The sequence below is a fragment of the Parus major genome, chromosome 9, assembly GCF_001522545.3.
Source record: "Parus major isolate Abel chromosome 9, Parus_major1.1, whole genome shotgun sequence".
Lineage (NCBI taxonomy): Eukaryota > Metazoa > Chordata > Aves > Passeriformes > Paridae > Parus > Parus major.
Window position 1 is genome coordinate 6,226,339 of NC_031778.1, and position 12,532 is coordinate 6,238,870.

Sequence of the window (12,532 nt, forward strand, 5' to 3'; positions counted from 1 at the left end):
CCTTTCTTCCTCTGGTGTGACCTTAGTCTTGTACTCTCCTCCGTTTCCCTGCTTGGTTCTCCCCAGTAGCTCCTTGACTGCAGCTGCTGGGATAGTTTCGCCTCAGAACACATCCAAAGAGGCTCTGGGAGCTGCACCTAAATGCATCAGCATGTCATTCCTGCATTCCTGCCTGGGAACTTTTGGTGTTAACCCATTTCTTATCCAGAAAGAACATGTTGATGGATTGGAGGTGTGTGGAGACGGAGTGTTAGATTGACAGCAGCATCACCTGTTGGTTATAACTATTTTGTGGGTTCTTCAGGCAAACTTTCCCAGAGCTCAGTACTCTGAGAGAAAGCATTGGGAGTCCACATGCTGCAACCAGAGGAACTTTGCCTTCCCCAGCACCAGGGGAGTAGAACACCAAGAAATAAGACAGCATGCTGAACTGTATAGAACAAGCAGCTGTGCCACAGTGTGCCAATCCAGGCAGGTAGAAATATGCTGCTTAATTACTAGTATAATGTAAAAGTATTTCCCTATTGTTTGTCTGGCTCATATAGAACCACCCCTTATATGCAAAACAGGTTTGCTATTTAAATGTAAGCTTGTGTTTATATGCCAGCTGATAGCTTTTCCTGGGGATCTAAGACGGCTGCCATTGCTGCCAACATAAACAATTTTGCAGGTTGGAGACTAGTAAGAGCGTGGTGAGCATCCCTTTTGTCTAATTCAATAGGAGTTTTTTTGGTTCTGATTCTTTCCTTTTGACGTGACTTCCAGAAGACACAGAGTAAAAAAGGTATTTTTTTCCTTTTCTTTTTATTTTTTTTTCTTTTCATAACTGTGGACATTGCTAGGAACTAAAAAGGTAAATACAATGTTTTATAGGTTGAAATAGGGAATGCAGTTTGTGGGTTCCTCCACCAAATATATTTTAAGAAAAATACTGGTGCTTCATGTAATTCCTCTCTCCTGCTAAGAAAATCTCCACTTTAAGGCACAGGAGCTAGTGCCAAGCTGAGCCACAACAGTTTGAAAGCAGACCCTGACTGATTGTTTAGGAAAGCATGTACTGGGGAGATGGAAAATCCCCTTGTAAATGTGGTATTAAGTTTTTACCACAAGAGAAAGTTTTTGTTTCTAGTGTGGTTAAAAAATTTAGTTCAATTGGCTGCTGGATTAAAGTAATTCCAGTTTTGTGTCTTTTTCACTTCTAAATTCTGAATATTTTAGTTTGTTTAAGGTTTATTGTTTGACAGTTTTTGCTGATAACATCTTTTTGACTTTACATTGAGGGTGATTTAGTCAGCTAAATAATGTGTGTTGCCTGGCTTGTTAAGAAATTCCATAGCCTTGATTTAGTGTAGAGTCTGGTCTGAGAGGATAAGCAGGTTGGAGATGGAGCGCTCTGATGCTGGGCTTCGGCAGAAACAGGCACAGTCATGCTGCTTAGGAGGGAGGAAAACTTCCATGCAGAAGTGCACTGTGTGACAATTACTCTAGAAGCAAACTGGGTCTTCTATTTCTTTGCCCTATACAACTGGAACGTGACTACTTCTGGGTGGGACCCCACTATGCAATATCCCAATAGAAATTATTTCCCTTTGAGTGAGACAAGGAGTGTGTTTTGGCATAATGCTTGGTTGACTTTACACATTTGGAAAACTGTAAGTCCAGGTCTGATGTTGAATAGAGAATGACCAGTCCTGGGTTGTTATGCTTGCCTTGAGAAGCAGAATTTTAATTGAGTTTTGAACTTGAGTCTCTCTGAGTTTTTTGATTGTTCTTCCCCCAGAGTCTCTCTGAATGGGTTGGATAGTTCTATTGGGACCTATCTGAAATCATTCAAGAACAAGCTACCTGCTGCACAGAGCATAGAGCTCTCTGACAGGGACTAAGGGATCAAACCCAGCATATTTGTTTGTTTTTCTTTAAAAAAAACCATGCAAAGCATGGTTTGTTTTAAAGACATGCTGTTATTTCAGCTTGGTTCTAATCATGTTCAGAACAGGTTTTTACAGAAGCTGAGGCCAGTGGAAATGTTATGCTTTTTACTCACTTTTCTTGGAGAGGATTAAAGAAAATAAACATGCAATGGTTGATCCTGCTCCAAGTCCATGTGAGCTGCCTTGAAGGACAGAAGTGGAAGGAACAAGTATCCTCTCCTGGTGTCTACCAGCACCTTTTCCTTACTGCCACTTGGGCTCCTTCCAGGCATTAAATCCACCATAAATTCACTTGTTGACAACTGTTATTTCTTTTGACTCTTCTGGTGTGCTGGAAACAGTCTCTGCTTTGGAAATCATTACAGTGTGTAACTTGCAAATGATGAGTAATGGCTTCCTCCAGTTTAACTCCCCCTTCTCTTAGTGTTTCCAGTGTGCTCATCTTTCCCTGTCTGCCCAGCCCTGCCCAGAGGTGAGGTACTGGATCTCAGTGCAGCAGCTTCCCTTGTGCCTTGGAGAGGAATTGCAGGTAAACATCAGTCTCCCTGAGCAAGACACTTTGCAAGGATAAGTCTGGAAAATAAATTAAAGATTTGGGTAAATACTAAAAAGCAGTAGGAGATATTGGCTTAATGGCTACACAATGAATTTCCCTTCTCCTCACTAGGACCTCTGTCATCCAGAAAGAGGTGACCAGTTATGTTCTTTTCTCTTAGGAAAAAAAAATAATACATCCACTTACCCTTTCTTACTCCAATAGTTCACAAAAGTATGGCTAACTCTTCTCTCCAAGGCTGTTGAGTTGATACAGATCTGAGCACTTTTTGTCTTCATATATACAATTCTCCAGTCTCTTGCTTGTGTTTCAGGCCTTTGTATTCCCAGAAGCTTATCTTTTTTTTCCAATATAGCTCTTAGTATTTCAAAAGATATTGCTGTGATCTTTGTCTTGCCCATGTCCTTGGAGTATGCTGGCTGCAGCACTGTTTTCTTCCTTAGAGGCCAGCCAGTGCTATTTCAGTAGGGTTTAGGAACTGAGTAGCATCATGGACACATGCATCCCCTGGCAATGTAGCCTTGGAAGGCATGTGCGATTTAAAATCCTGCACTCCTGGAGTATGAGCATTGGAACACTCTTCATATGGCTGTCCAGTCAAAGATTTACCAGTTTTACTTCTTTTTTTTTATTCAGGAGGGTCTAGTTAGTCGGCATGCCTTTGAATACAGCTTGGGGTCAAAAGAAAAATCAATTCCCTTCAGGTGGCTGGACAAGTAACCAAAGCAGCCCTATTCTGCTTTCTTATAATATATATATATTATGAACTTTAAGCTTATTTAAAGATCCTGCATTTTTGATTCTGTGTGAAACTCAAACTGTTATGACTCAATCTCTGCATGAGAATCCACAAGAGAGAAAGTAGATGAAGCTGAATACTGACTTTGTGTGTCTGAAAAAGGATGGAAAAGTTTCTCTGCAGATGGATACATAGCATGTATATATACACATACAGCCATAATACCTACACTGTGTGTAGGGAGTGTATGTGCAAGTGTATACACACACACACACTCACACGTATCTCTGTTTAGTCTCTGGATAGATGGAAATGTCACTTGATTCTAGTATTTTCCTTGATTATAGTTGCTGTGTCCAGGAGCCTCAGGCTTGTTTCTATGGCAGCTATTCCCAGTTCAGCTATTTCCTCAATCCCCATTTGGCAGTAAGTGGAAGATGTTGTGACATTCACAGTGAGTGTGTCACAGAGGGGCTGAGAGCGTGGGCAGAGCTGTGTGCAGGTGACAGGCTCAGACAAGAGGGACTCGTGTACAGCCTCCCATGGCACTGGTTTCTTGGCTTTCCATCAAGGGCTTCATGGGCCTGCCCAGATCTCTCTCCCTTTCTTCCTCTTCTTTGTTTTTTTTACCTTTCTTTTCCTTCCCTGTTGCCCTGCTCTGAAGCAGGACTGCAAGATCAGGATGGCATCATGAGCAGGAACACTAGGGAACCTGTGCTGCACTAGACAGGCTGACTAATCTCCCTTTAAATAATCTCCCTTTAAATAGTCTGGAAGCACACTGGTGAGTTTCTGTTTCAGGAGCCATAAATAGCCAGATCCATGCTGGTAAGTAGCGAACGGCACTGTTGTTTGTTCTGGGAAGGTCTTCCTATTTCCTTCATGCTATTGCATGGATAGCTGTGATCCAGTTCTGGTAACACTGTGTACAGTAGCGGTGCTGCTGCCTTTCCTCACACTGCTGTATCTTCTGTGACAGTGACGAGGGAGCAGCTGCTCCTGGGAGATAGACTTCTCTCTCCAATGCCTTTAGATCAGAGTGGCAGTGGAGCTGTGGCTTGCTGTGGACTATACAGCTGGCTTTAGCTAAAGCAGTGTAGTTCAGGCCCTTCTGAGCAGTGCTGTGAGTTCAAAACTCTCATTGATATTTATAGCATCTAGAAGGTGAAAGTAAGGAATGTTTGAACACTTACTGCCTAGCAATGGATCTGGGTAGAGTGGAATGTATGGTCCTAGCTAGCTATGTATGTAAGCTAGCTAGCTTTGTGATTCAGATTTGTCTGGAGGATAAACTCAGTTTAAACTATCTGTGTTTTTCTAACTCAAAAATAAACACTATAAAAAATAAAATTATTGACCAAGTCTATGTTAGTTAGGCTGGCTAATATAATCTTCTTAAAGATGGAAGAGTGCAAACTATTCTCCGGGTAGGTACAAGAACTCTGAAGCTGCCTCCATATCTGGTCCTGAATCATCAAGGCAGCCTTCAAGAACATCAGGAGCTCATCTCTGTCCAGTAGCTGCTATAGCACTTTCCAAGATTTAGGTAAATAGGAGAATCCTCAACGAAGAGGACAGCAAGTCTTGCCTCAGCGAGGTAGGAGGCATTTGAATTTCTTACTCATAGTGTATTGTCATCTTCTTCCTGCCATCCTACCCACTCAATGCGTCAGAGATCTAAGGCTTGATTTTTTTTAATATTTTTTTTTCTTTTTTTTCTTCCCCGCCTTCTCTGCTGAGCAGGGAATATCCAAGCATTCAGTTTCTGGTGCATCATGTGAGATTTTTATTTTTTTTTTCCTTTTATATTTTTTCTTTTTTTTTTCCCCTTATTTTCCCCCCATCTGCTGAGAAATAATTCCCTCAATCTACTGGCTTTTTTACTGGAGTAAGTTGGCTCACTGGTGCAAGAGGACAGAGGGTTAAGTAGGTCTGAGAAGGGGAAGAGAGGATTTATGGGGCCATAGCACAGAGCAGTTACACAGAGGTAGCTTCTTTAAATTGTCCCTCATGTTTGCCTTCCTTAATAACATTGCTTTTAAATCATTGCAAAGAGGACAAGGTTTCTGCCTGGTCAGAAGTTCCATCCCAAGTGATGTTACACCATTCAGACTGTTCTTTGATCTTACAGAAGGAGGGGTGCTCTTTTCCTTTTCTTATTCATGCTCATTGCTTGTCATCCTCAAACTGAGGCACCCCTGGGGCCAGGGATTGCCTCAGTGTGTCATTTATATGGGATTTTAAGTTCATGTTTGGCAAAGCAGAAGTTCTGTGCCAAGTTTTGGATACAACATGAACAGAGAAACTAATGGTCTTCTGAGGGAAAGTACTACAATGTCTTATTACAGACTTAAAAAAAAAAGCCAAAGAAAAAAACAACAACTAAAACCAAGACAACAACCCAGTCTGTGCGTTTAATTAAAAAGACAAAACAAAGCACAGCTTTTTCATTAACTCTATTTGGTGTACTTACCTTGTGACACTCCAGTCAGACCAACCAGGCTGTTCCTGGGGTAAGTTTGCCTGAGTTCCAGCTACTATGCTATGCATAGGTTCTCTTTGGAAAAGCAGAAGGAAAAGGCAAAGCTGAAAGTAGCAGAAAGTAAGTTTCAATGCAGGACAGGTCCCACTGAGCAGAGAGAGCAAAAATTCAGTGGAATCTGCCCCATCACACTTTGCTGGGTCAAAATGCAGTGTGCTTTGTCCTCTTCCCTCTAGCACAATGGCTGCGTTCCCTGTCTTGGAGCAAGAAACATTATTCCAGAATGGTACCTGGAGCTATCGAATTCCAGCCCTGCTCTACCTGCCACGTTTCAGCATGATCCTGGCCTTTGCTGAGGAACGAGAGGACCTGGTGGATGAACATGCCAAGCTGATAGCCATGCGCAGAGGCGTGTATGACCCAGCCACGCAGCACGTTCAGGTACCAGGGCAAGGACGCTGTCCCCTGCTCTGCCCTCCTGCCCCCAGTGAGCTGAATGGATTTTCCCCCTCGCTGTAGGGACAGGGCAATTTCTCTTCCCCAGGTACAGGAGACAAATCTGCCTATAAATAATGCATGTCTTGTTATAACTGCTGGGATTCGACCCTATGGGCAGCTGTTGGGGGGACTAAAATGGAGTAGATACTCTAGGGGTGGCTTTGACCCGTCATTGCAGAGCTGGGGATGCAGATAGAAAGATGGGACAAAGTCCTGTTGTAGCAGGAAAAATGTGGTGGAAGGGCAGAAATGCCTCAAGGAAGAAGAAATGCCCTAATGATGGGGAGGAGTAAATTAGCAATCAGTGACTATTCTTTTGGTTTCTTAATTCATCATTTTAGGACTAATTTATAGTTTAATAAACAATTAAGAATACCTAGTCTCCCCATGCAAAAAAAAGTGTCTGGTTTGTTGGTGCCAGTGAATTTGCTACCTTATTAACCCACCAGTTATTATTAACAGTAGTTTTGCTGCTGGGTGGCTGGAGGTGGTGGAAACTCTATTTATAATAATTTTTTGCATATGCAAAGACATTAATGTCTTGGGGAAAAAAAATGTAATTATATTTTTCTATTCCAAACCTTCGTTGGTTGCCTTAGATTATAGGCTCTTAAGAGCTGGAGTCTGCCTAGCAGAAGCAGCCTCTGAGCCCACCTGCAGTACCATTCAGGTAACATCTTGTGTAACTCCCTGTAATTCAGTTAGTGGGGTTCAGTTGGTCATAAACTTAGTAATTTTTGTTCACATGCTAGTTTCTTAAAATGGAAACATTAGATTTTCAATAAAAGTTAATATTAGTTGGATAGAAAAAGATAAGATATGAATAAAAAGGCTAATCAGCAAATCAGGGCAGAAAAGCTAATTAATATAATCTTACTGAAAACTACTGCTTTGCTTACCAAGCCAATAACACTATGTAGTCATAGTTTTATAATTGCAATTCTAGTGTTAGAAACATGATTGTGTTATGTGCTATTCATTGAAGAAAACAGGGCTTGCTGGGTAGTTATACCAGCTCTGTGACCTATTTTCTGAGTCAGACAGCTCAGGGTCCAAATTTCCACACCAGAGCCACGCAATCAGCCCTAGCAAGGTGCCTCAGTAGGCTGGGTTGCCCATTCACATACATTCACATCAAAGTGGAGGAACAGGAGCCCAAATTAAAAGGGATTTGTCATCATGTAGGATTTATTCAAAAGGGCTCGGGTTTCAGTGTGACTTCCTAAAAAACATTGACACAGCAGAGTGTCTGTACTAGCACACTCTGACCACTGGGCATGTCTGTGTGCCATACATATATTTGTGAGAATTTCTGAAAATTCAGCCATTGTAGCTTTTTAAAGGGAGTCATCAGCCACCAGCTGCATTGAGTTACGGAGCAATCAGTTCCTCAGGGAGTAGTAATTGAAAAGGACATAACCCACATGCTTGGTGAAGTGTACATGCTTTGTGTCATCTAAATAATTTTCACTTGCCTTTGGTGATGCCAGATTATTGTCTTCCCATTTCTTGCTCTATCCATTATCCTGTTTCTGTTCTTCCCATGCTCTTCTGTAGGTTTTATCCAGACATCCTTGCACTATAATGTGGGTCTCTTTGTAACAGTGTGTTCCATTCCTGTCTCCCTTCCCACGGGTCCTGGCAGTGGAAAAGGATGGAGACCCTTGTCAGTGCACAGCTGGAGGACCACCGATCTATGAATCCTTGCCCGGTATATGATGAGGTCTCAGGAAAACTCATCTTGTTCTTCATAGCTGTTCCAGGAAAGATCTCGGAGCAGCATCAGCTGAGGACAAAGATCAACCTGGTACGTCTCTGCTATGTCACTAGCATGGACCAAGGACGCACCTGGAGCACTGCCCAGGATGTCACCGACAGGACCATTAGGAATGAGTACAAGAACTGGGCCACGTTTGCAGTGGGGCCAGGTCATGGATTACAATTGCTCAACGAGGCCCGGAGCCTTGTGATTCCTGCCTATGCCTATCGTATCTTGGATCCCAAGCAACACCCCACCCCTCATGCCTTCTGCTTCATCAGCTCTGACCATGGGACAACATGGGAGAAGGGGAACTTTGTGGGGGAGGAGAGTGCGGTGGAGTGCCAGGTGGCAGAGGTGCATAGCTGTGGCAGAAAGGTCCTCTACTGCAATGCAAGGAGCAACAGGGGAGCCAGGATCCAGGCTGTCAGCTACAACCATGGGCTGGACTTTGAGGGAGGCCAGAGGGTTGAAACGCTAATAGAACCTCCCTCTGGATGCCATGGAAGTGTTACTGCCTTTCCACCACCCCCAGATGCCAGATGTCAAGACAGTTGGTTACTCTATGCTCATCCTACAGACCCAAGGGGTCGAAAAGATTTAGGAATTTACCTCAACAAAAACCCTTTAAATCCAGGACACTGGACAAAACCCAGCATACTCTTCAAGGGCCTGTGTGCTTATTCAGATCTGCAGTATATGGGCACTGGGCCTGATGGCTCCCCTTTGTTCTCATGCCTCTTTGAATATGGGACCCACAGACAATGTGAAGAGATTATTTTTGTCATGTTCACCTTGAAGCAAGCTTTTCCCTCAGAACACTGAGTCTCAAGCTTTTCCATCAGCATCCCTCCAAAAACCATCTTTGCTGATGCTTTTTACTGTCATTTCTTATCCCTCAGTAAAAGGTTTTTTTACTCCTGCTGCACACATAGTTTGGTGTTGTCTTGTTGTGTCTGTAGGTTGTGAAATCAATTAAACATACCACAACGTAACATGTTTGGTTTTGTTTTCTATTGCCCATTCTCCCTTTTTGCTGTTCTCTTTGGCTACCTTTTTACACATCACATGCCCAAAACAAGTGTGATCTTTGTATAGGGCTTCTCACCTTGAGGTCTCTGATAGACTTCATCAGGGACACGTGTGCTGACAGGGCAGGGACTGCAAGGGAACAGATGGCAGCAGGGTTATGCTCAGTGGTATTTAGTAAGTTGTGAAGAAACTTCTAGAGAGGGCACTTGGCTTACTACCCTATAACTGCTGTCATCTCCTTCAGGAAACTGCTTTGGCTCTGGTAAGGAGCACTGCTTCTTGCACCCAACGCAGGAATGTGGGCACCTATAATTTCCAGGGCTTTCTGTCTTCTTATTTCATCAAGGCCATGTGATGCCTTGCTCTTGGGATATTCCTTGCCAACTTCTTCACTGTGTTTGGGGCTGCCTGGCTGAGTTCCCAGGCACTCCAGGGGCTTCTGTCTAACTTAACCTTCTCCTTTATTTCCCATGCTGTGTTTCCTTGCTTACTTGCCCTTTTGCTTACACTACATTGAGAAGGTGCAGTTTCCCATGTGTAAGACAAGCACAGCCTTGTGTGCTCTGGCTGCTCCCTCTCCCTTGGCAGTGACAGTGGGAGCCATTGAGGACACCAGGACCCTTCCATGTTCGGGGATAGAGCAAGTGGCAAAAATGGCATTTTGCCTATATGGGAACTGCAGGATCAGGACAGGTCTGCAGAGGGAGCTCCCAATTTAGAGTCAGGAGGGGAACTGCTTGCTGGTCTTTCTAACACAAGTGCCAAGCTATGATCCACATAGCAATTGCTCTTATTGTGGATAACCCCATGTCTTGTTAATACAGAGTATTATTAGAATATGAGACATTATATCAAACAAATGACATTTTCCCACTTTCACCAAAAAAGCACCGGTGTCAGAAGAAGGAGAACTGACCAAGGCCAGAGTAACATAAAACACTTAAGCTGGAAGGCTTTCCAATGTCAACAGTTTTTCAGTAGATTTCTGAAGGAAACAGCTCTAGTTTTGGTGAGAGAGACACTCCTCTACTACTATACAGTGTGTTTTGAAGGGATGCATTATACAACAATTAGACAAGGGACTGACCAGAAACAAATGGCTATCAGGCAAGACACATCAGAGCAGATGGAGCTAGGAAAGTGTTACACATGCCTCTGGACAAAATTCTACATTTGAACCAGTCGGTGCTTGTTTCCTTTGTGTTGTATCCTCTGCGTGTGCACATGTTCAATGACTGCATGGAAAACGTGTTTGTTTGCCCTCTTGGTGAAGAAAAACACCTGCTTTTCAGAGGTCTCTGAGCACATCCCCTCTGGTGAACACTAACAAGTCCCATAAGATCCTTTGCAGTTTCACTGCTCAGGTCTGTGAATCTCTGCAGTTTCACTGCTCAGGTCTGTGAGTCTCTGCTTGCACAGTGATCCTGCCCTTGCCTGTTACTACTGACAGCATTCATGGTGGTGGGCAGAGAGGCCCTGACTTTCCTCACTACAGAGATTTGTTTCAGAGCACCTGGATGCTGCATATACCAAGGGAGAGCAGGGATCTCGTGACCTTCACAGATACACCTGTAACTTGTCAAGCCTTTCCCAAGCAGCAGGTCAGTAACACGCTGGGCTGGAGTAGCAGAGTGGCTCAGGTAGCCAGTACTTTTTGGGTATTACTCATATGCTCTTTAGATGTAGGCTAGACTCTAACTTTTGTGGCTGACAGCCTGTCACTAATGTCTAATTAGGGCACGGTGTATTTACACTTCAGCAAAACTAACTGCTGCCCTATAGATTTAACCTCCTCATCAGGTACTACGGGATACTTTAGTTTCGTGACATGGACGTGTGTGCTTTGGTTTTTATCTGGCCAAGCCAAGTTCCCATGCTGGTGCAGGGCAAAGGCTGAATATAAGGGGGGGGGGGGGGGGGGGGGGGGGGGGGGGCGGGGTTGGGTGACCACTGTACATCCTGAATGATGTCACAGTCAGTATTTATTTACTGGTTCTGGAGAGGCTGGTGCATGGACACCTACCTGGACATCTATAGCAAAAACAGTTTAGATAAAGTGTCTATTGTAGTGTCTTGGAGACAATATATTATTCCAATCTAACAAGCCATTAGGGATCACAGAACTGTTTGTATTAGGGGATTGGGATTTACCTTTTGAGCAGCTGGAGCTGTACTCTGCTTTCTTTTAGGGCCAAGAAATACTCACAGAAACCAGCCTGCACATTCAATTGCCATAATCATCATTTGTACTTGGAACCCTTCCCCTTGATTTTGTCTCCAAGTCAAGGAGTAGTGTGTGCCTGGACACAGGATTTGAAGAAAATACCAGCAGCTTGCTAAAAATCTGTGTAGGCGGTGGTATGGATAGGAGCTAAATATGCATCTAATTAGTCTCAGATGTCTAATGAGGGCTTGTACCTGTTACCTGGTGTTAGTTTACAGGAGATCAGGAGAAGTTTTCCAAACAGTTTAATTCTGTCAAAACTCACGTTGTGAGCAGCTCTGTCCACTCTGCATCCAGATAACATGCCTGTTGCATGGACAGCACTGTGAGGTCAAGCAGTGGTTGACATTCAGGGCTGTTCTGCTTCCTGCTGCAGCTGTGCTCCAGAGAAGAGACTGGATGTACCAGAAATCCCAAGGACTTGGTGCAGGTGAGGTTAGCAGTGCACTGTGGCTAGGCAGATCTGTCAGAGCAACTGCATGGTGCCTTTGCCATATGCAGATTCTCATTTTGTTTGGGAGAATGGAGTTCATAACCACTCTGTAGCTTATAGCTACTATCCACTGGCAGAGCCACTTCATGGCATTCAGTGTCTGACTCCATTTAGGCACCCCAATCTATAGTTTGTCTGCTAAAGGCCTGTATGGATGTTGGTGGAGCTGAAGGCCAGGTTCAGCCAAGCTAATTTTGGTGTGCAGACAGCACTTGCTCAGCATGGACAGGAAGCCCTGCACGGTGCAGTTCTGCTCCTCTAGCAGGGCCCTGGCCTGGCTGCACAGCTTTGGGCTGCTGCTGCCCACAGTTTCATCTCAGTGCAGAGGTTAAGTTGGACACTGTAGACCAAGCCTCTGCATAACTGAAAGCAGCAAGAAAGGCTTACAGGGATGGATGCTGGGTTGTGGTGGTTCACTTTTCTTCTCCACACCCACACATTCTAGCCTCCCCCTGAGCAGTGACAGTCTGTTCTCTCCTGCCTTGCTGTCCACGCAGTGCACAGCATAGCACTTCATGCATGGTCCAGGTACTGCGGTTCCAGCACTTCTCTTGGCTCTGGGAACCAAGGGTTGCATAGAGCTAGCAGGGTTTGCACTGTTCCTCTGCCTCTGGACTTTGAGTCCCAGCTCAGCTGCTGCTTTCAGGTATAGCTCAAATGTGGATGTGCAGAGGGCAGAGTGGTTGAGGTACAGGATAGACAACCAAAAATTGCCATGAAGGCAGTGCCCCTGTAAAAATGTCCTGGCATTGCTGCAAATATGTCTTGGACATGCAGCACTTAGCATGCCACACAGCATAGCTGAGGGACAGATGTAC

The 12,532-nt window shown here is 44.2% G+C and overlaps 2 protein-coding genes across 4 annotated transcripts in view; both read left to right on the plus strand.

The window, feature by feature from the left end:
• The window catches only part of NEU2 (neuraminidase 2), a 36,214-nt gene extending 27,254 nt beyond the window's left edge, over window positions 1-8,960 (plus strand). For all 3 annotated transcript variants that reach the window (XM_015637185.3, XM_015637189.3, XM_015637187.3), the window contains 2 exons: window positions 5,945-6,149; window positions 7,852-8,960. In XM_015637185.3, coding sequence (XP_015492671.1) covers window positions 5,945-6,149; window positions 7,852-8,790 — 1,144 coding nt within the window. In that variant the 3' untranslated portion in view covers window positions 8,791-8,960. The remainder of the gene's footprint in view (window positions 1-5,944; window positions 6,150-7,851) is intronic.
• INPP5D (inositol polyphosphate-5-phosphatase D) overlaps window positions 6,061-12,532 on the plus strand; it is a 58,121-nt gene continuing 51,649 nt past the window's right edge. The window contains exon 1 of the mRNA XM_015637175.1: window positions 6,061-6,149. The gene's annotated coding sequence lies outside the window, so the exon portion shown is untranslated. The remainder of the gene's footprint in view (window positions 6,150-12,532) is intronic.